The sequence below is a fragment of the Carassius auratus genome, chromosome 25 (assembly GCF_003368295.1).
Source record: "Carassius auratus strain Wakin chromosome 25, ASM336829v1, whole genome shotgun sequence".
NCBI classification, from domain to species: domain Eukaryota; kingdom Metazoa; phylum Chordata; class Actinopteri; order Cypriniformes; family Cyprinidae; genus Carassius; species Carassius auratus.
In genome coordinates this window covers 5,214,658-5,239,664 of record NC_039267.1, presented here as the reverse complement: position 1 = coordinate 5,239,664, position 25,007 = coordinate 5,214,658, and the positions used below count along the sequence as shown (strand labels likewise).

At 36.1% G+C, this 25,007-nt stretch overlaps 1 protein-coding gene across 1 annotated transcript in view; it reads right to left on the bottom strand.

Moving 5' to 3' along the window:
* The window catches only part of LOC113042814 (NT-3 growth factor receptor-like), a 55,323-nt gene that overhangs the window by 11,225 nt on the left and 19,091 nt on the right, over positions 1–25,007 (bottom strand). Inside the window, exons 3-5 of the mRNA XM_026201813.1 lie at positions 6,676–6,806; positions 2,920–3,092; positions 1,428–1,671 (exon numbers count right to left, since the gene is read on the bottom strand). Coding sequence (XP_026057598.1) covers positions 1,428–1,671; positions 2,920–3,092; positions 6,676–6,806 — 548 coding nt within the window. The remainder of the gene's footprint in view (positions 1–1,427; positions 1,672–2,919; positions 3,093–6,675; positions 6,807–25,007) is intronic.

The following is a 25,007-nucleotide window of genomic DNA, read 5'->3' as shown; positions in this document are numbered from 1 at the left end:
TAGTCGAGCAACAGAGGAGCTCTGTAAATTCAGTGTCACCTCATTCATCCTCTTGTTGAGCGCTAAGTGAAGACATACATTTTAATTCATTTAGGGCCCCAAGCTTGCAAATTAAGCCCTCCGTCATCGAGGCCAAATCTACAGAGAGGCCTCTGTCTGCATCAAGAAAAGACAAGATTCTGATTGAGGATCTTCTGTAGAAGTGCAAATGGATCTGAAGCATATAATTGAGCAACCCAGCTTGAATGAATTAGAACTGTAGATAAAAGTGGGGGCTATAATCATTTAATTTAATCGTATATGGTTGTGAATCCTCATGGATTTAAAACTTGCATACGATAACTTGAGCTTTTAACATCTTAAATGTATTTTTAAAATACTCAATAAATGGTCACAGCTCATTAAAGCTTGTATTCGAAGCTGATTTAGATGTTGGTCAAATGTTTAACGGGCTACATATGTTCGTATTTATGCTAGTATCTTTAACACTCTGAAATAAACTTGAATTAGCAAATATGTAGTTTTTTTTTTTTTTTACCTTGTTATTAATTAACACTTGGTATGACTAAGCTAATGATGTAAATAATTTGATTAAGGTCCTTCAAAGTGCTAAGAAGCTGGATATATCAATATTACAACTTTTTAAAAATCATTAAAATGAGCAATTATGCATGTAATTATGGATCCACAGGTGACAGAGGGTTAATTTGTGTTTTGAAAATACTTTTTTTTTTTTTTATACCATTTTTTACCTTTCAACCATTCAACAGGTAGGAATACTGTCCTATTTTAATATATTTTAACATAATTTTTATGTGATGGCAAAGTTGAATTTTTAGCATCATTACTCCAGTCTCCAATCTTTCTAATATTTAATGACCAATCATTATCTATTATTGATTCTCAATTCTCAATTATTAATAATGTGTTTTATTTTTTACAGGTTTTTTCTTTTTTTCACTTAATACTTTGTTGGAAATAAGACATTTAATAAGACATTTAATGGCTTGCTGAATAAAAATATGCATGTCTTACCCCAAGTTTTGATCAGTTTAATGTTTCCTTGCTGAATAAAAGTATTAATTTATTAATGGAAATATATTCAGCAAAAATGTTTAACATTGACAATATTAAGATATGCAATATGATTCAAAAGGAACATATGAAACTGAAGACTGAAGCAATGGCTGTATTTTTAAATACAATACATTATAAAATAGCTATTTTAAATTGTACCAATATTCACAATATTACAGTTTTACTGCATTTTTAAATGCAACCTTCGTGAGATACTGTATATAGGAGACTCCTTAAAAAAAAAAAATTATAATAATAATTAATTATTCCTACTAAATTAACTTTGGACTGGTAGTGTATTTTGCTCAAGCATTTAAAAAAAAAAAGAAGAAGAAAAAAAAACCTCTTACCCGGTAGTAGTCAGTGCTGTAGATGTCTCTTGACATTCCAAAGTCTCCGATTTTCACCAGCAGCCCGTTGCCCACCAGGCAGTTGCGTGTGGCCAGGTCACGGTGCACAAAGTGCTGAGACCCCAGGTAGACCATCCCTGATGCGATCTGACTGGCTATGTGCAGCATCTGAGACAAACCCAGTTCCCCATTGGTCTGCAGCGGCTGTCCGTCAACCAGGATCATTGCATCTGGACCATGAGCTCTGAGAGTATAAAATAACGCCACTTCAGTCCTCTTAAATATTTGGACGCTTACAACACACTTTAAAATGATTGCATTAGATAAGAATGAACTCAGAAAACTTTCATGAATACTTGACAAAACAAATCCAAATGAAATTAGAATGAGCTAATGCTGCCATTTACATATGTCAGTGCAATGCACATTAAAGTTACCAATGCATTACTTTCTTCTTCAAAGGAAACGTATACTGTATGATTCGATTTGCATCCCTGCCAGTTCCTCTGCCCTGTCACGAATGTATCGCCTGTTATCCCCCTATCCTGCTGGCTGGAAAGAGAATGTAATTTCTGCTCTTTCGACAGGGCTCTGTCTGAAACCATGTACACCTTTGTATCCACTTCCTATTGCTTGTTCAATACCTCTGTGGAAGGTTGTAACCTATCAATCACAGTCAGAACGAACCTGCTGACATCACAACGCTGGATTTTACATCACAACAAGAAAGCGAATGCAGGGCTTTCTAATGCAGTAGCTATAGAAGATACTGATTTTTTTTATAGTAATTATTAGCAATGTATACATTTCTGCTCATTTTTGGCAGAATATGCAAAATGCTAATAAATTCCAACAAAATAGGAGGATCATGACAATTGCAGGAGTATGTAAACTTACTGTATTACTTTAAACTTTTGAATAATTGTGTTATATATAGTTTATACATATAGTAGATGCGTTTTAGATATACATTTAAGAAATTGTCATGCAGTAAAACGTTAGACAAATAAAACTACCCATATAATTAACTAACTTTTTTTTTTTGGTAAAATAAAAATGCTTTACTACATTCCTAAAATACATTCACTGAAGATGGTGATAATGATAAAATAATTATGATTCATGTACATGTTAAGCATTAACTAGCCATATAAAATTTCTTATATTTTGTTACATTTAGATTATTTAATAGAAAATGTATATATTTTAAAATGAAATGGGCATTTCTATCATTATCATAATTTAGGGTTTTTTTTTTTAATGTTTCCGGTAATTTACTGAAAATTTTCCGCCCCTTTGCAGCCCTAACAATTCCTATTCGGTTTGCAGCCCCACTACAATTCAATCATGAACCTCTGGTTGAGAAATTCTGGGTTCCATAATTATGTTCTACTTGGTCTATGACCTCAGTCAATTATAACCAATTCCCTTCATATCTCCAATCATTAGACAAGCAAAGCACAAAGATTACTGCATTTTAACACCCACGAACCTGAGGAACTTGTTGAGGTCTCCGTGTTTCATGTACTCAAAGACCATGATAAGCGGATCTCCATCTACACAGACGCCGTAGAACTTCACTATGTGATCATGCTGAAGGTTGGTCAGGAGCTCGGCCTCCCGCTGGAAGTCTTTCCTCGCCGCGAGGGTGGGATCCTTCAGGGTCTGCAAAAACACATAAGACACCAGTTAATTGTCTAATAACTCCAAAAACACCCAGAAACTAAAGCATTGAGGGGAAAACCAAAGATATCGTGGGGAAAAGTTAAATATTTATATGATTGAATATATTGTGTATATCCAGGAATTAAATGTGCATTTGCTGTTGTTTTTTGAAACTCACAGTACAAGTAAATTAATTAAGGGCGCTTAAATGAGTCAGTCTGTAATAAATAATTCAAGTGAACAATTAATCAGGTTAATGAGACTAACCACTCCAACTAATCTGGATCTAAACGGTTCCGTCTCTAATGGTTTATGAATCGATATACAATATGCCACAAAGCAATGGAGCATGCAGAGCTATTTTTGACAATATATTTAAATGCATAATCAAAATGTAAATGAGTTTTAAAAACAACATTATTGCACATGCAGTATGTTGTAAACATCCAAAGTGCTTCAAATCATGCAGTTAATATATAAATATATATATATACACACACACACACACACACACACACACACAAGCTGGATTTACTAATATTTAATTTTATTAATTTGATAAAATTGTAATATTTCATATGTTTAATATTATTTCCTTATTAATATCATGTGCAATATAATATAATAAAATTGTAAATGATTTTGTTTCCTCGTGTAAAAAAAATGCATACATACAAAGATAGCCATTTATTTAATTGTAATTATTATTTTTTATTTAATTCACAACCAATTATAAATGTCAGCATCTGTGAAACCTTAAAACGTTGACACATATTTGACTTCATGAAAACATAGTACGTTAATGCCATTACTGCACAAATATTGCAGACATCCAAAGTGCATTCAATTATTCATGTAACATATTCTTTCATAACAGTTTATAGATTTTTCAGAATTTTAAATGCACATATTTATGGTCTAAACCTTGGGGCGCCAAAGAAGATTCACAAATGACCAGCATGGCGTCTCGGGTTTGTTCGTGCCTGTCTTTGTCTTTTCTGAAAGATTTAATAGTTGCCTGTACACATCCATCTTTTTGTCATATATCCCGTCATTCACAGAAAAATACCCCCCTTTGTGGCCTTGGCCGTGATATGTCAATTGGTTTCCCAGTCCCTCTCACAGCCAGCCTTGCATCATGGTGTGTTTGTGAGGAATCGCTCCTTCAATTATGTTATAATTGCGTTTCGCCCTCAGAGCTCGCAGTTTAATTTTAATTACATCTACCGTGGGTTAATCCATATCAGGAATTGCAAAAAGGTACATGCGTTGGAGATGGATGAGGGAACCAATTCGCAGATGGCGAGGTATCTATCCCTATAAATAATGCTTTATTACCCTTGTGTTGCAAAATTGGCCACCTGCACAGGCTGGAGAGAGCAGAGGGGACGAATCCAGCACCACCTGGGGGGCTGTCACTCGTAATAAGGGTCTGGAGGTCTTGGGCATCAGGTGGAGATGGGGGAGAGCAAAAGTACGAGAGAGACACTGGCAGCTCTTTGGCCAAAATACAAGGCAAAACCTGACCTCTCTGATTTTGAGCTGGACGGCTTTCAAACAACAGCTGCAGTGATGGAGCTCCATGAAGCCGACCAAGCCAAGCAGCTTCCCAGAGGAACGTTTTATTGCTCGGAGATTGCTCATTCAAAGCTAAAGAGACACATTTAGGTTTCCTTTAAGTGTCAACTGTGCCTCAGACCAGATGTTGCTACTACAGTTCCTTAGGTGAAATAAAAATAGGTGAAAATGACACCATTGTTGAAAGGCAGTATACGTATAGAGCTATGAAATTAAAAGGACTGTAGCTCAAGCTCATTTCTCATTAGATTCCTCCAAGAACAGAACAGTTTGGTCTTAGAGAAACCTATTTTTAACCATTTATTTCTTAGGAGAAAAATCTGAGAAGCAGGACACTTGCTCTCGATGTAATATTACTGCTGTGTAAAAGAAAAAGAAAAAGAGAAAAACAATTGATATTAGAGAACTTATTCATGATTTTCTTCCAATGGGTTTCAAACAGGGCATGTGGCTGCTTGTGTTCTTCTGCACATGAGAATCATCTTCTGACACCATCACAGGATTCAGAATGAACACTTCAGCACCATCATTCTTGATCACAGCGCCTCCAGAATAATATGCTTTGAGGGATGATAAACCGTCACTGGAAGACAGTGTTATTGCGCCAGATTTATTTCTCCAGCTGACCTAAACAAAAGCTCCACGACATGATAGCCAACATCATCTCAAAAATGATGAAAAAGAGGAACCCATGGGGGATCTGGGTGCTGGTAACATTATGACCAGCTATCTATAACTCAAATATAGGGTTATAAATAAAATAAAAAGTCGGAATTGCGAAATGTAAATTCTTTCTTTCTCGAAATTCCGAGTTTACACCTTGCGAATCTGATATTTTTTCGCTCAATTCTGAGATTACACCTCACAATTCTGACACTTTTCCCTGAATTCTGAATTTACATAATGCAATTCTGACATTTTTCCCAGAATTCTGAGTTTATACCTCACAATTCGGACATTTTCCCCTGAATTCTGAGTTGATTTCTCAAAATTCAGACTTTTTTTTACCTGAATTCTAAGTTCATACCTCGCAATTAGGACCTTTTTTATTTCATTGAATTCAGAGTTTACGTCTCTCGCAATTTGGTCCATTTTCGCGATTCAGACCTTTTTTTCCCTTGAATTCGGAGTTAACGTCTTACAATTTGCATCGTTTTCTTAATTCAGACATTTTTCCCATAATTCACAGTTTACACCTTCCAATTCTAACTTTTTTTTTTTTTCCAGTATGGAATAGCAAAAAAAGGGAAGATATCCTTTGGCCGAAACGGGCTTCCATTAAAAACAGATTTACTTATATTTAATTATATTATTATTTAAGTTTTATAATATTATTTCTTAGTTAATATTTATTAATCATATAATTTATCACTAATAATTTAATACAAAATTATTGACTTTTTTTTACTTTTGTATATTCACAACTAAATAGTATATGTTTGACTTCATACCTCAACATGTCAGCCTCGGTCAAACCTTGAAACCTTGACATTTCTAAACTGACAGACAAACTGACACACTCATACATCAGCATTGATCTAGAGACCGTCTTCAATAGAGCACCTCGAGCTCACTGGACGCTGAGTTCCTTGACCTTGGTGAACAGTCCCATGTGGTAAACCATGTTAAAGCATTATCCAGGAACCGTCTGCCCACGCCGGTGACTCATTCCTCTCTTTCTATGTCATGAAGACTAAACCACAGCACTGCAATATCTTAATACCCTCCCAAACCTTATATCAATGGCAAATATTAAACGCTACTGTAGCTGATCTCTCCTCAGAGCACAGCAGAGCTCTTTCCATCATTGATCTTAGTCAACAAATCCTCCACCACGACGTCTAGCGATCATTCCAAGAAAGAAAGCCCTCTCCGGTTGGCACAGGGGGATCAACTTTATATGTCATTTGAGGGGGGCTGGAAAAAAGGGCCCTGACCTTTGGAACGAGTCCTGTGTAACTGGAGAGCGCTACGGCCCTGCTGGAATGGAGGGATCATCTCTTACCTTGACAGCCACGAGCATCTTGTCCTTAGAGGGGCTTAGGTTGTAGCACTCTGCCAGGAACACCTTCCCAAAGGCTCCTTCGCCCAGTTCCCTCTTGAGCACGATGTCTCTGCGCTTAATGTGCTGTACATCTGGAGGGGAAGAGAGAGAGAGAGAGAGATTGATTGAGCGGATTGTGTGACATTCTTCCTGCGGGCAGTGCAGCAAAACAGAGATGGAGGAACTTGTGAATTTCATGAGTCGGAATGCTGTCACTCAGGCTGATCAGGTAAGTTGAAGGAACATCGCACCAAAAAGTGACGTGTGACATACAGAGTGAAGAAAAAAGAAAGAAAGAAAATAAACCAAAAGAAACAATATGAAATAAAAATGTAACTTATTTAGAGGTCTTATTGTCCATGATTCATATAATAATAACTGTATGATTAATATTAATAATAATAACAATCACATCCTTTCACATAGAAATTTGTTAGAGTGATACATTTGTAAGAAGAAGATTTAACAATATTAATTGAAATTATAACTACAACACTAACAACAATATTAATAGTTCATATATATTATTAATAATAATAATCCTATTTTTTGCTGTTATTATTATTAATGTATTAAATGTATTATTTCAGTCAAGTAAAACATTTATCTTAAATGTTATTAATTTAAAATGTTAGTAAATAATATGTATTTGAATTTATTTATATTCCAAATCAAGTAAAAAAAAGGCCTTAATGTATCAAATTTAAGGTAAATGTATCATACATTATATTTATCATACATTGTGTTTACATTATAAAAGGTAATAGAAGGTAACATAACCTAGCAAAACAATACACACAGACAAAACAGGCAACCCTTTGATGTAATTTGTTTTCCAGCGTTCATGAACTTTCATCACTTTTATCCTAGATAGCTGCTGTGATCTCTGAATGCAGTTCATTTAACCGGGCTGCTCAAACGAACGTCTGTACTGTGTAGCTTTACACAACACACACACACACACCTGCAACGTTTTACATCAGAAACTGTGTGTGAGTGCCCATCGGGAGCTGCATTATGAAATGATCTAAACACAGGAGATCAGGTGGATTAGCCTCTGATACAGAGATGAATGAAGTCACGCTTGGTCCACTGGGCAGACTAATGGAGCAGCAACCAGTCTGCTGCCGGTTCAAGTCCCTGCTGAGCTTTACTGCCGCTCTGCCCTTGAGAGAAGAATGCAACCTCAAACACCCTAATAAATACTACCACGACAGGTGATAATCTGGAGATGATCATCTTCTGTCTGACTTTGATGTCCAGATAATCGCTGGATGTTATGAAGAAATTTGATCGATAGAACAACATATAGCGGGTCACCATGAGAAATGAAAAGCTTTCCAAGGGCACTTGTTTTGTTTTTTTAGTGTACTGTTAATGGTACGTTACGTTTATTCAGTATATTTTAAACTCATACAGGGTATTAGTGGTTGCACACAAACGAGATCAGGAAGACAAACTTTTCAAAGTAAAAATAACCACTTTGAATATGTTAATTAAGTAAATATATCAATAAAAACAGTTGCAAACAACGTACGAAGAAATTCATTTTTCGTAGTTTTTGAGTAAGGGCCAATGCAATGCAACTTCCAACTTTTTTAGGAGCAACACATTGCGCGTTCATTTACAAGTAACTTTGCATGTATGTTGCACTCAAGTTGATGAACCATCTTCAATACGAATAGAAACATCAAACTGAGCAGATTTACCCATGGCTAGCGAAGTGCAACTGATAGTGATGTAAGGCAGCCTGAGCATGTCTTTAATCTATGTACCTTCCACCTGCTTCCATCCCCAGCTCTCAGTCTGCTGCGAGGCAGCGAGCTCCATATGGCCGACCACGACAGCATCTGCTATTTACTCCAAACAGGAGTTTTGGATAAGCCACCGTCCATCATCAATACTTACTGCCTCAAGATACGATTCATTCTACGATTTTTCCCCAGCAGAATGGCCAATTCTCCAAGAAAAAAAAACAAAAAACATAGCACTCAATGATAGCTTTTTGTATTAGCTGGCAATCACCCCGTTCTTCGTCAAAACCGAGGCTCTAATCAGCAGAAACATATTAGGGACAATTTCATTTAGGGCTGCCGCGGCAATTGCACGTTGTGGCAGGCCTCCAATGACGATGGTAAATATTTCAGCACACTCGATTGTACGAGTCTCCGTCGCAAAAGTTGTTTTTTTTTTTTTTTTTCTTCAAAAAGGCACCGGTGGAGATTAAGACAAAGGATGGCGAACACATGCATTACTTCCAAACTAATTAAAAAGCATTCCTTTAATCAGGACAGAAAAAGACGATGAGAGAGAGAGAGCTTGAGACTAAGATGGAGAGAGAGAAAGACCTTTTGTTTTCTCCATTTCCTATTCTCCATTTTCTAGTGAGTGATAGGTTCACAATTAGCAGGTGACGGGTGCGTTGGAAGCGCTTTCAGCTTGCGGTGCAATTAGGAAAGTTACAAATTGCGCTGGCTAATTGTCTTATTACGCCAACTGTTTTGTTGTGTTCACCTCACAGGTTGAGTTGTGAGAGGGCCCTCTCAGGAGAAGAGGAGAAGAGGTTACCCACGCTAGACGTCGTCTGTCTAAACATAGCGAGCAGCTGGGAATACAGGACATGGACTTCATCCTAATTAGGCCGTTTTTACCCCCACCGCTCTGCCGCAGATGTTTACTCGGTCTCAGTGAAAATGACACAACGGACCAGACCGAAGCTGATTCGGGTTCAAATACATGTAAATTGCTGCAAGAAAAAAATAAAAAATTAAATAAAAACAGGATTAGGCTGGACTTCCCCGCAGCAATTTACTTCCTCGCTTGAAAGCGACGCTAAATGAATCTGAAAGAGCACCTGTTTGTTTCCAGTCAGCCACAAAGTCATTTCGTCCTGCGTGATGACTTAATGCACTTACGACTGTTTTGTAAATGGCTCCTTTTAAAATGCTACAGTCTCTGAAGGCTGAGAAACAATGGAGTAAACAAAAGCCGGAAATAGAATATCTGACTGGGGCAGTGATGCTGAAAACTTGAAGCTTTAGACTAGTGGTTCCCAACCTCGTTTCTGGAAGCCACCCAAAACTGCACATTTTGCATCTTTCCTTTGTCTGACACCCATTTCAGGTTTTGGAGCTTCTACTAATGAGCTGATGATCAGAATCAGGTGTGTTTGATAAAGGAGACATGGAAAACCTGCAGTGCTGGGGGGCCTAAAGGAACGTGGTTGGGAACCACTGCTTTAGAGGAATAGTTCATCAAAAAATGAAAATCTGATGAAAACACACTCTTCCAATGACAAGCCATCCAAGACACAGATTAGTTTGTTTCTTCATCAGAAAACAATTTCCACTGTAGTGGATGGGTGACATCAGCTGATAAAAACATCACAGTAACCGAAACAACTCCAGTCCATCAGTTAACATTTTAAGTGTTTGTAAGAAATAAATCAATCAAAGCATTTCAACCTCAAACCACTGCTTCTTGTCAATAATATATGAGTCCATAACCCATAATAACACTTCCTCCAGTGAAAAAGTTCATCCTTTGTTGTGCTCTCTCCACCAACATGTTTGTTTAGAACTGATTTGGACCATTTTGTTGTAAACGATGTAGTGACCTGTGCACATTTCTCTCCTGATTCAGATTTTCAGTATCGAAAGCAGGATTTTGGAAAGAAGACATCTTGATGTTGGATTTGTTTATTACAAACATGTAGTTTTTTTTTTGCTCTACAAGATGTGAATTGATGGACTGGAGTGGTGTGGATTACTTGTGGATTACTGTGATGTTTGTATCTGCTGTTTGGACTCTTATTCTGGTGGCAGCCATTCACTGCAAGTGATGAAATGCAAACTTTCCCCAAATCTAATGAACAACCAAACTCATTTATATCTTTGATTGTTCAAGGGTAAGTACGTTTTCAGCAATTTTTAATTTTTGGGTGAACTATTCCTTTAATAATAACTTAGAATTTTCTTCAAGAATTACTGAATCAAATTCAAAATGAATCATGAGGCACCTAATAACCCTAATTTCCGCAGGACAGTTTCAGTTTAAGATAATATTTTCAGTAGACATTGGCATCAGGTGAAATCTTATTGCTAACAGTCAATCTTTATAGACAGCTTTTCCACATCATCTTGAAATACACGATAGAGCAAAACAAATGAAAACACATAAATGGAAGAAATGTAATCCCTGCCTGGTTCAGGTATCAGAACTGGCTGAGATGTATTATTCAGTTTTATCTGAGTGGGGACTTTACAATAATAAGCTAAGGGACTTTATCCTGTAACCTTGGTTTTCTTCTCTTGATGGACTCTCATACATATCTGCGCTCTCACTTCCTGCTTGGTTGGAAATGTACAATAGCTATTTGAGATAGACATCAACATACCGTAAAACCTCATGGATAAGTATTATTTTACACCAAAATTATATAAAATAATTAATAAAAGATAGGAAATTATATTTAGCAAGAAGAAAAACACTCATCTTATTACAACATTAAGAATGATCAGAGCATATTTTTGTATACAGATCTGTATAACAAGTGGTTTACATGACATTTAAAATAAAAAAAAAATAATAATAAAAAAGACAGGATGATAGCATAATTGTATAGATGTGTTAGGATGATCTGAAAAGTATTGCATATGTTTTTCCTGGTTTGAGAGAGAGTTTCTGCATAAAGAGGAAGTAATGGATATATATAGATCAGACATGCATGCATATAAGTGAGAAAAAGTGTAAGTGACAATATATGTTTATGAATGTTAGGTATGTGATGTAGGTATGTCAAAATAAAGAATACATAGTGGAAATGTAAATATAAAGTAAATAAAAGTGCATATATTTGTATTTATTCATTTATTAATTTTTTTATTTAAGCAGAAACATATGTTTGTGAAACAAGAATGAGTTAAAATATGTGCACCCGAATGGAGAATGTAAAGTATGTGTGTGAGAACTGAAATGTATGTATGTGAAAGGACAATGTAAGTGTGCGACAATATAAATGTATGCGAAAGGAGATTGTAAGTGTGTGAGAGTGCCAGAATGAATAGCTTGTATACTTGTATATTTATCCAATAATATCATAGAGTGGGATGTACAGTAAACTGAACGAAATATGACCCAAACAGTTTTTGAGAGACTTTCCTTTTGAATTAAAAATAATTGTCTAACTGATAAACTGACCGATTAAAAACAAACAAACATGAGATCAGGAGATACATTTCACCAATGTTTTACATCCCAATGAAAAATAACTTGTGCTTTGAGAGCTACACACCCACGTAAATAGAGCTCCGCATGACAACAAGGCCACATGTTTTGTTTGCAAAGATGTCCAAGCGTTATTTTTTCACAGTCCCGATTAAACGAGCAAATGTGCTATACAAGCGCCCTCAAGATACTATTAATAAAGCATTGGGATGTGCAGCCATTTGCAGGCAAGGTTAATGCAAGCCTGCCTTCTGTGGTGTCCCTGGTTGTGTTTACATCCTTTGCTTACTATCTGGACCAGCTGTCAGAAACAGCCCCACAAGGACTGTCAGAGAGGACTGCGGGGCGAGTTTCTGTCTGTAAATGCACACACACCCACCCCCTTCCTGTCCATCAGAAGACAGTCTGCAGCACATAGACACACCCACTTGACAACCATGTGTCCTACATACACACGACTGTGCCATTTCCTCACATTCCTCCCACGAGAACACATAACGCATCTTGCACTCACGATTCAGGCCTACTTTTTACAATTCCACCATCTTGTCATTTTTCTCCGTTTTATCTCCTTAGTTCTAGATTTCCCTCTGGTGGGGAGAAAGCATGCTTTAGAGCATCTAAAAAAGCAGATATGAGTAGGTGAGAAAATACAGCTCATGAGGGACAGATACCGTTAAAACCCAGTCAACAGCAGGTGAAATACATGTTCCATGTGGTTATGCGCTGGTGAGATATCACAGGTTTATTTAGAGTTCCTCGTATGCATTGCTATTATGAATATCTTTCCCCTGGTCTTTCCTACAGAGACATTGAAGATAGAGTCTGGTACGATAGATCTACACACACTATTTCAAAGCCTACATGTGAACTGAACAAAAACATGGCTGTAAGATGGATCACCTGCTTCTGCTGCTCTCATGAGGAGAACACACACACACACACACACACAAAGACGGAGGGGGCATTTTACTTGAAGCTTGTATATATTCTGGTTTATGAAACATTCCTTATTAAACACATTTTGTAATATCTTGTAATAGTAGCTTGTTCTCACCAATAATAGTAACTAATATACATAATATACTTAATTATGGTTTTGAAAATATTTCATAATATTAAATTGTTTAATGCCTTTATAACTATAAGTAATATTTTGATACATTATAATAATATATTTTGTTTTCAAATTATTATTATTTCTAACACACACACACACACACACACACACACGCACACATTTATAAAAAATGTATAAAACATGACACACTGATAGAGGACCGTTTCAACATTAACCATAGCAAATTTAACTCAAATTCACTAGCGCCACCACTTGTCCAAAGTTAAATTCATGTTTATCTAATAACTTTTGAACCGTAAGCCAGAAAATGGAAATTCTTTCCTCTGAATACTTGGCTCATGCCAAGTCGAATGAACACCAAAATTATTCTTCTTCTTCTTCTATAACGAAATATAAAAAAAAATCTAATAACTTTTGAATAAATTAGATTTTTGAAATGAAAGTGGTTGCACTATATTATTTGGGTCATGTCAAGAACATCGATACAATTATGACAAACATGGCCATAATTCCTGTCCGCCATTTTGATTAATGATGAAAATCTACTTTTTCAAACTCCTCGTAGACCGTTAGTCCACTTTTCACCAAATTCGACGCGGATCATCTTCCGACCCCATTGGCAAAAATTTATGGATTTTGTGTCGATATACAAAATTTAGCGGATCAACGAATTTGCTGGAAGGGTGCCAAAATGTATTTGAGGCTGTATCTCTGCAAAGCTTTGACATATTTGCAACAAACTTTGCATGTGTCATTGTCACCTCACACTGACCATGCCACATCATTTTGGTAACAGTGCCACCTATTGGTCAAGAGTAATAAACCAATCATTAACCATTAATAATTACACTTATAAAAAATGCTAATAACTTTTTTTTTGCATCAGCCTATTGCAGTAACTGGTCTCAAAATATTCCCTGGCTTATGTCGACAACACTTTTACTTTATGCCAGAGTAAGCTTAACTTCCTGTCCTCCATTTTGATTTATGTTGAAAACCTACTTGGTAAAATGATTCGATAACAGCGCCACCCATTAGCCAAAAGTGGTAAGCCATTTAATAATATTATTAGTGGTTGTATTTATGATTTTTCAGCCATTTCAATTACAATCATCCTAAAATTGCTGTAATTGCTCAATGTTGCATTTGGTGTGATGCTCCATGCCATGCTTAGCTTCTCAATTTGCAGGTAGAGTGCTTGATTATTATAATTACTACATATATTATTACTTAGTTATTTATTCTAAAACATTTACTATATATTAAGGTGTAAGTAGGTGTAACATGATCAATGACCATTTCAATTTCAAAGTCAATTTGCCACTATGAGTTGGTCATTCATGCACTACCAGACAGTGAGAGAATAACAGACCAAGCCAGGGTGTTTATATATGAGTGTCTATTGGCATTATTGAATGTGATGCAAAAAAGCTAAAGCATTCTGCAGCAGCAGTACTTGGCAGTCAATTGTGGCATAAGAGATGTCACTGAAATGGCTTAGATCGAAATAGGTTTTATGAAAATATCTCCAAGAGTTGTAATCATGTGCCAGGGCTTTGACGCTTTTCAAGAAGAAAGCAGGACATTTATTGAAAGAAAGAAATTAAACGGTGCAATGCTTGCATCAGACCATTTTTAGCTCTTTAGTTTAGAAGTGTATATTGCTTGATTGACAATTTGAGAAAATCATTCAACAGAAAATGGTTTTATGTTTGCTTTCTCATGATCAGAAAAGACCAAGCGAGACCAAGTTAGAAACGAAGCTAGACTTAAACACTCTCCCACTACAGGAAAATGGAAAACGTTTCGGTTGCGTATGGTAACCCTCATTCCCTGATAGAGGGAACAGAGACGTTGTGTCGAGTGTAGGGAAATGCCAATTATTTTAATATCTTTGAGAAAGTAGCACAGCTGCTTTATTTATGGGGTTTCCAGGGTAAGGCCTGTATTTTATGCAGTTTAGTGTCATCTGCCGTCAGAGAGTGAATCTGCTTTCATTCAGCGAGTCTCTCACGTGTTCCCCCATGTGCATCTCAACCCACTCGACCCAGAGGCAATTTGGAGTTGTGGCATGGAACAAGGGTTACCATATGTAACCAAGATTTTCCCTTTCTGTCATTCACTTCGATATTGTGTCGAGTGTACGACACTAGGGTTCCCAATACTAAATGCCACAACTGCTGAACTGTGTCACAAGTCAACGGGGGCACAGATGTTGACAAGTCAGCATGTTACAACCAAATTTCAAGCATCCAGGAGAATCGCGATAGAGGCCGAGGCCCCCTCAGCCAGAGCATTTTTCCATAATAATACTCACCATTATAAACAGCTAAAGAAATCTTGAACGTAACGTTGGGACAGTTACAAAATCCCCCAGGGGAAAAGGCACTACGGAGATCACATCCTACCTGATGGGAAGGTAACATGTCCACATAGGGAAAGTACTGAGGTGGGCTCCACACAAGGGGAGATCTACCAAAACCCAGAACATATCAAAATAATGTCTGTCTAGGGGAACACTGAGCCTCAAGGGCAATACAAAGGAGAATACACACATGGGGCATCAAGAGGAGCTGCTATATTTGGAGCACTAACCCAATACAAAAGATCACTCGAGGGAACCTACCTCAATATGAGTTCTAAAATCAAACTTCACTAAGTAAAGTGCTTATGTGATGGAAGGGTAGTCCAGGTTCATGAAAGGAACCGGAGATGGAAGGAATAAGCGCATAACCACCCAAGGGGTGAGTGGTCTCCTGAGTCGAAGAACTGATGTTTAGGACTGGTTCCATTCACAGATTATACAATCTAGCAAATGTAATAGGCGTTGCCCAACCTGCCTCACGATCAGGAGGTGAATAATTGCAATGTCTTAGTGAGAGACGCTGCATTCAGTTCCAAAAAAACAGAATGAGTGAGCAGATGCTATGCAGGCCTTTTTATACCCAGATTTCCAGGGTGTGGCCAGACATTCAAATTTTGCACACCCAATTTCATTGGCCTTTTTCTCAAAGATGTAAGAGGAGATTGGGCACCCAAGAACAACCACTAGTGTTGTACCCTCGACACAATGTCAAATTGAATGACAGAAAGGGAACTGTGCTGCTCGTTCTCCGAATGATTGCTCGTTTACAGAAATCCTATGTTTTCATTTGGAGCCTGGAGTAGTTTGCAACCTGGAGGCAGCACTGAGGGAAGGGAATGAAATGAGTGTGGGACATGTTAGTCCACAGCATGTCATGTCAGCTTGGGTCTTTGAGATGGAGTGACCTGGAGAACACGCTCCCCTAATGATTGATCTGGATGAAATTGTGTGGCTCCAGAATGTTCAAACCTGTCAAAACTTGTCCATTTTCAGAAGAGGGGACAGTACAACAGAAAAAACAGAGGTCATTTTAGTATAGAAGTGTCAATATTTGTATCAGAAAATAAATTAAGAAAGAAAGAATGAAAGAAAGAAAGAAAGAAAGATAGATAGATAGATAGATAGAAAGAAGAAATCTATCATTTACAATTATATGTATTTTTTTTTATTAAAAATTATTAGATATATTACTACTACAGCTACTACTACTAATAATAGTAGTATTAAATTGTTATTAGTAATTCTACACAAACACACACACACACACACACACGCATACATACATACACACACACATAAACACAGCCTATTTCAACTTACATGTTAAAATATACTGTATGTATATATCTATCTGTATAATCTATCTATCTAAATATATTATAATACACACACACACACACATACATACATATATATACATGCACTGGTAAGCTGATCTTTCAGAAAAAAAAAGAAAAAAAAATATTATATATTATTATTATTTAATATATATTATATGTAGCTAGCATACAATTATAATTTTTACAAAATATACTGTACATAATTTTTATGTAAAAAGATTTATAATCAAATACTTAAATGACATACATATACATATATATATATTTATGAATATATATATATATATATATATATATATATTTATGAATAAATTTATGAATATATATATATATATATATATATATATATATATATATATATATATATATATATATATATATATATATATATGCATCAATCCATTGATCTGTACCGTACATACACATAACACACAAGCACAGAGTAAGAACTAATGAAACTGAACATTCTGCGAGTAGCAGACATCTCTAATACTGCCTCAAAGCAGTTCACAAACATCCCATCCTGAATCAAATGTTCTGAAGCTTAAAGATTTACATTCACTGCATATGTCATCCCTTGTTGTGTATGTGTAAATGATAGGGGTTTAACGATTCACTCGTTTTCTCGATGCATCGATTACAAACCCTGACGATGCATATGCATCAATCTTGAAACATGATTTTTTTTTTATCGTGAATCGCCGATCTCAGATAGTAATTGATTTAAAACGCTAAGAAGCGATTAAATCGTTCTACAGTGATTCAATGCTTTCAAAATATATGCACATTAAAATAATACAAGCACAAACTAATAGAGAACTTGAACAGTGTTCGCTCGCGCTCCATTCATCTCTGATGCAGCTGATGTGTGATTACTTCTTAGGACTCGTGGCCAGTAATACTAAAGTGAAGTATCTTTACTTTTCTGTAGTTTGTCAATGGCTCTTGCATCTTACCGACAGCGTTACACGAGCAGTTGAAAGCTGTGTTTTTATTGCACGGACAGAGCATATTGTAAATGTCTAAATCATATGCACAGTTCCATTGAATGATAAAGTTTTTTTTTTGTGTGTGTGTGTGGCTAACAATTTTTTATGTATGCCATGTCATGCCATAGCATCATTAAACTAGCATCTAACAATGGACAAAAGTTTTTTTTTTTTTTTTTTTACCTATGGTTCTCTAACCATAAAGGCTGCTGTGTAATTTGCCCTCTGACTAAGCATTTAAAGAATTTAGGGTAAGCATTTAAATAATCCTGTATATGCACTTAAAAAATGCAGAATCGTATCGTTATAATCGAATCAAACTGAACTAAATTGTGAATCGAATTTAATAGAATCATTCTAAATTAGCAAAAATCATCCTTGAATCGAATCGAAAACCTATGAATCATATCGCTGCCTACCAGCCTTAGTAAACGACATACACACACACACACACACACGCACACAAACTGGCCATTTAGACCCAGTGCTTTCAATTATCCTGTACCTGAAAGTACATTTGTGTACCAGGTTCCATGATAGGCTTTTTCCATGGAGCTCTTGAGAGATGAAAAAGCTTGAGTCGTGTCTCCGAAAATAATGAATGCATTACTATTGAAAACAAACCGGGCCAGAAGTCAGCAAACTTAATTCAACCAGATTTATATACAAACCAATTTGTGTACTAAACCAGGCTAATCCACAGAGCACGCATTCCGTTCAATGTTTCGCCCCAGGTAATTGTGATTAAGTACATCGTCTCTCGGGCGACAGACAACGGAGGTCGATGCATAAAAGTTACAGCATCAAAACAGCCACGTCAGTCATAGGCCTGCCTTAAGAGCTAGGCCTTTATTTACTGCTTTATTGGGTTAATTAATTAGGCTGCAACGGCAGCGGTCTAATGATTTTATTATGCAGCATATTATAGGAGAATGGATGGGGAAAGGGAAGGATGATGAGGAGAAGTGATGAAGGTTATACATTTTGGGCAAATGACCGTTACGCCACTATGTTGCAATTAGAGTCTTTTAATGAGTTGGTGGGGGACGAATTAGCATTTATAGTGAGGTACAGGCTCAACAGGACAAACAACCCGAGAGAGAGTGCATTGCATGACTTAAGTTGTTTACATTAGTAGTGTTTTTAGATTTTTTCATGGGCAATTTTAGGTTTTAGGAAGGTTCAGTCCCTAATAGTGTGACATGTTTTATGTACAGTAAATGGATTTAAAGTCTGGTATCATTCACTCATCCTCATGTCATTTCAAATTTGTCTGATTTCCTTCTTCTGTGGAACACACGTTTCAATTGTTTTTGTCCATTCAGTGGAAGTCAATGGGGATCCTAATTATGCAGAATTACACAGTTGCAGTACTTAAATGTATAATTACACTGTGATAAGGGCCCCATAAGAAAAAACATAACCAATAAATAAATAAATGACAACTTTTTTCAAACATCAAATTGTGTGTTCAGCAGAAGTCAGTCAGTCAGATATAAAAGTTTGGAACAACATAAGGATGCAAAATTTTTTTTTTAGAAATTTTCTAATTTATGTCTGGAGGTTGTAACTTTGGCACCACTTTGATTTACTTATTAATGTACTGCAGGAAATGGACTATTGAAATTTTTGTTACATACATTCAAGCATCACAATTTTCTAGGATTGTTAACATGAAAGATCAGGATGAAGACATGGTCTAGACTAGTCTTTGAGGTAACATTAACCAAGCTAAATCCAACATTCATCATTTTTGACAAACAAAACTGCAGCCAACTGGATCCAGAAGTGAGAGTGTCATTACTGATGCATCTTAACACATGATCTGAATGCCCCAAACTCTCCCAGTCGGTGTAAACATTTCATGCGCCGCGGCCTGCATGGAAGAGATTAAGACATAGATGGATGAGAGGAAGGGGGCATGACATCTGGAGATGGGGAAGAGAGCTCGGATTCGAGTCAATCTTTTGATATTGATTGCATCTGGGGCAAATTCATTTCCAACTCATGATCTGAGAGTGGAGAGCGCTGGTGTGATATAGGAGGGTGCGAGGAGGTACCGTCCTATCAATTACTCTGAAGTCAGGGGCTTTTAAACAGAGAAACGACACTGCTTAGATGGCTATGATGGTCCTAATAATTGTATCCTTTCCCTTGATGATTTGGCATTTGGGATGCTGTTATGGCTCCCTGGCCCAAAGAAAAGGGTGTATGGAAAAGAGAGAGAAGATGAAAAGTGAGAGAGAGTGCAGTGAGGCAGACTGGGAGGACCGCAATGACCTCATCCAGAGGCCTGGGCGACTCACGTCTCATTCAGACAACGGTTACAAAGATCTCATCTGTCATAGTTTGTCTGATCATTAAGCGATTTGAAACTCTGCTGCCTTCAAAGCCTCCTGCCAGCCCCCAGGACCGAGAGCTTTCTGACAGGTGGTGCAGACGCCAATGCTTAAACGGCAATTTCTCGACAGCATAAAGTCTGTAAACACCTTGTGAGCTCTGCGGAGAACACAAAGGCATCTTTTGGGTATCACAGATGAGCAGTATTTGAACACCGCGAGAGATGTGACTCAAATTGGTTTCCGAAGGCTTCTCGTTTTCAGGTGATGCAGTCTAAAAATTATCTTAAAAAATGCGTTTAAGTCACACGGTACAAGAATAGAAAACTAAAAACTGCTAAAGCAGTATATATATTCAGGGGTTAAATTGGTCCAGGGGTTTCAGGAGCTGAGCCCCAGCACATAGGCTTATCCTGGTAACTCATCGGAGTACTTTTATTGTACATTTTCAACATTATAGGCTATAGGATATATATATATTTAACTCATTCTTACTAATCCAAGCAATGATGTGAAACAGGTGTTTTTAATACGTATTTCTGAAAGGAACCAACCGTCTTCAAAAAGTTTTGTTTGCATTTCAACTTTATCTGAAAAAGGAGCATTCATGAGCCCAGCGCTGCTTTGTTTACAGCAGTTACCGGGGAAACTGCTATATTTGTTTCAAAAGCGCCTCCTACTGGCAATCACATTGGATTTTCAATAAGCCTGTCTACTGTTTCCTGCCATCTGCTCATAAAACCCTGTTTTAAATTAATATAATTTATACTTCTGACTAGTCTCATTTCTTTAAAAAAAGGTTTAAAAACTGAAATGTGAGGTTTATCATTTAAGAAAATTATTTATGTTTACTGTTTTGAAAACCTGAATGTCTACTGTAATTAAATCGTGTTTTTAAAGTCATTTTACAGTTCAATGCGTTACCATAGACATTGCCTTACCCACTCATATGGTATGAATTTTTATTTTTAAATACATTTTTCAGGTCTTTAAAAAAGGTCTTAAAAAGTCTTACATTTGAATTGAACAATTCTGCAGACAGATGTAGCTTTGCACACTGCCAGCGTCTAGAATGATTTTGATCAGTATTTTAGTGTACATAACAGAGGGCTTTCTCAACTTGTTATATTTTACAGTTTGTCAATTTTTAATAATTGTTAATTGTTACAATGTAATTACAATATAATTGTTAATTGTTTGTTAATTGATTTTATTATACATTTAAAAGTAAAAAAGAAAAAAAAATACTAATAAATGGTTATTAAAACACTTTACCAATTTAGTGTCATTAAAACATTTTAATAATAATAATAATAAAATAATACCTAAAAATATTTAAAAAATATAAAAAGGAAGGAAATGAATGAAATAATTTAATTACATCACATTAAAATATTTTACAAATATTAAAAAGGAAATAAAGACAACAAATATCTTTATTTTTAAGAGGGTTAATTAAGAGGGTTAATGTCACTTAAAAACAGATTCATAATAATAATAATTCATAAAATAAGTACACATACCTCAATATGCATATCAAATGTAATATATATATATATATATATATATATATATATATATATATATATATATATATATATATATATATAGTGACAATTTTCTTTGCCAGCTATTATTATTAATCTTTTTTTTTTTTTTTTTTTTTTTTTACATCACAAAATACAGGTCTGTAACAAAAATTGTATATTCAATAGCTGATTTAATAATTGAATAAAACATTTTCTTTATACAAACACACACGCACGCACACACACACACACACACATATATATATATATATATATATATATATATATATATATATATATATATATATATATATATATATATATATATATATATATATATATATATATATATATAAAACAAGCACTTGCATTAGTGTCTGAAATACATTGATCAGTGCAGATAATGGATTCCATCTGGATGACTCAGGCCTGCCATAACTACAGTACTGTCTCTAAAAACAGACCGGGGAAGCAGTTAAAAAGATAAAACTCGAGGCCTCTCCAAACATCATGCAAAATGATTACCCTTGACTCAAATAAAAGAGCCAAGCACACTGGAAATCTGTTCCTTCAACACTCGCATTCCATCATTCCTGCTGCACTGTGCGCTCCCATTACCAAACAGGCGCTCCGTTAATGTCCTGCAAGAAATCTAAAGCTATCATCTAATACAAACTGACAGATGATAAAAATACAGATTCATTAAACCGCCAGCACCAGAGTGCCAGGAGGCAGGGCCGGGGCTGAAGGAATAGTAGGACCTCGGGCAGATATGTATCTGTCATTAGGCCAGCAGAAGCGTCCAGAGTTGCACCCCCTTCAACGTTCCCTAATAAGGATTAATTTCCTGCGGTGGTTACACCTGTAGCTAATGGGAGAAGGCCGACCACAAGGTGCGCACCATCAGCACAATTATTTTCAGCCAAAGCTCCCTATGGTTCACCAGAGAAGACCATCAGTCTTTTTTAGACAGGTTTGTTTCTTTTATGGCAAGAGGGGACCATCAGAGAGGAACATATTAATGAAGTGCTGTGATAAAAAAAAAAAAAAAATGATGTACCAGTCTTGTCACATGATCCCTCAGAAATTATTGTAATATGCGTTTTATTTATTACTTCTGTATTAACTTTCATTGGATAATAATAACAGTTGTAAATGTCTTCAAAGTATACATCTTACCATTTCCAGATCATGAATGTGAAATCCATTTAAGGCTATATCATGATTCCCCATGCCCTTAAAATAAGACTGTATTCATCTCTATGTGCAGCTTTTGTTGCATCCTCAGAGCTGTTATTGTATCTATTGCTTCGGTGCATCATGATATTTCCACTGTAACAACAGAGGATTGCTTTTAGGATGGACACTATTCTTTGTCAAGCATGATTTATAATTCTATAAAGGAAAACTTTTGCCTCCGAAGGTGAGTGAGCCAGAAGTTTATTATGCTTTTTGTGTCTAGAGCACAAAGGCAAAGAAAATAAGGACATATCTTTCAGCACATTGTTTGTATTGCAGTTGCTTGAAGTAAATACGTTTCTAAAAGGCCCTCAAGAGTGCTGTTTCACACTGACACTTCGGCAATTTCAGACTGGAATGCTTTCCTGGCTTTCTTTTTGGTTAAATGTTCACTTTCTGAACTTCTTTTATGGAAACAAGCAGAAGAAACAGTTTCCGTATACCACAGTTATGTCATTTTGGTGAAAACATCACATCGATGCTGGTTTAACACAGTTTTGCACCCGCTGACTGAGGTCAATACTTAACAGGATTTTGTTTGACAGTTTTGACTAAATGGCTGGAGATAAATGTCCCACTTTACGCATCTGTCCTCCAGACCTTCCTTCTGGCCTGACAGGGATAGAAATATGCATTCCAGTAAAATAAGATGGAGTTCAATTGGGGTACAAATTATTTTACTTTTGTTTAGGTAATTCTGGCAGCACTTACATGCAAATTTAAATTATTGCAAGGGGAAAATAAAAAAAAGGGCTCCCGCTGCATAACTGAGCTACATTTTTGGGTTCCCACTCAAAAACTCAGTCAACCAGTTGGGCAACCACTGGAGGAGATTCACTGAAAATAAAATTCTCGTATGCAATCAGCTGAGATGAAATAACATGCAAAATCAGTTTACGCAAAATTAGTCCAAACAGAAAATCACTTTGAAGCTCTCTGCAGCTAAACGACAGCAGTAAATGGTCTGTAACTCTTTACAGAGCTCTTCCTCTCTAAGCTTGCCAGCAGACATAAGAGAGAAGATCATCTTTAATGCCGTTTTACAGTAAAGGTGCTCCGTCAAAACAGATAAGGCTGTTCTTCGCTCTTTCCTTTGGATTCAGACAATCAAAGAAATCCCTGTCATAAAAAGGATGGAAAAGATGAATGAAAAACATATATCCTTGAGCCCTTAAAGACCTTTTTTGGTCCCATACACCAAAAAAATATAATTTTATATGTTGTTTTAATGTATATAAAACATGAAATAATATAAAATAATATGAAATAAATAGTCATATGCTCAAATAATTTGTTTTTAATTAAATTAATAAAAACAAATTTATTATTTTACATATTATTATTACCATTTATTTCTACTGTATACACATACAGGATATATATATATATATATATATATATATATATATATATATATATATATATATATATATATATATATATATATATATACACATACATACACATACATACATACACCGCAATAAACCTCAGGCTGCAGACTTCCACACTCTGCTTACCTCTTTTGATCTCAACCAACTGGACCTTATTTACACACGACACTGCTCCACTGGTCATGTGCTGGTAACTCCATTGCTCAACATGGTTCCTTACACAACACATTACCCTCCACATGTCATCTTTCAACATATCCTACGCTCACTCACCCTCCAGGCTATCTGCTATGGTTTTATCTTGGCTTCCTCCCCCTAAACAATTAGCATTTCTTGATGCTAACAATGCTACTGATACTTTCTGCTCCACTCTTACATCTTGTTTAGACACTGTCTGCCTCTTGTCTTCCAGACCAGCCCGTACCAACCCTTCTGCCCCTTGGCTTTCTGATGTTCTCCGCAAACATCTTTCTAAACTCTGGGCTGCTGAAAGGGTATGGCGCAAATAAAAAAATCTATAATAAATATATCTACATAAAGCTTTAAATTATACTTAATAAAATAAAACTTATCAAAAACTCTTTTCGCTTTAATCTTGATCCGTAAAGATGCACTTCTCTCTAAAGGTGTGTCTAATGAAGTGGTGTGGAGTCAGGATCGGCAACTTCATCCTCCTCCTCCCATCTTTCATCAGCTCTACAAAGATGACGATTTTGCCACGTTCTTTATTATTAAAATTAAAACCATCAGTGCACAATTTTCAACACCACAACCTGTCAAGCACATCTTAC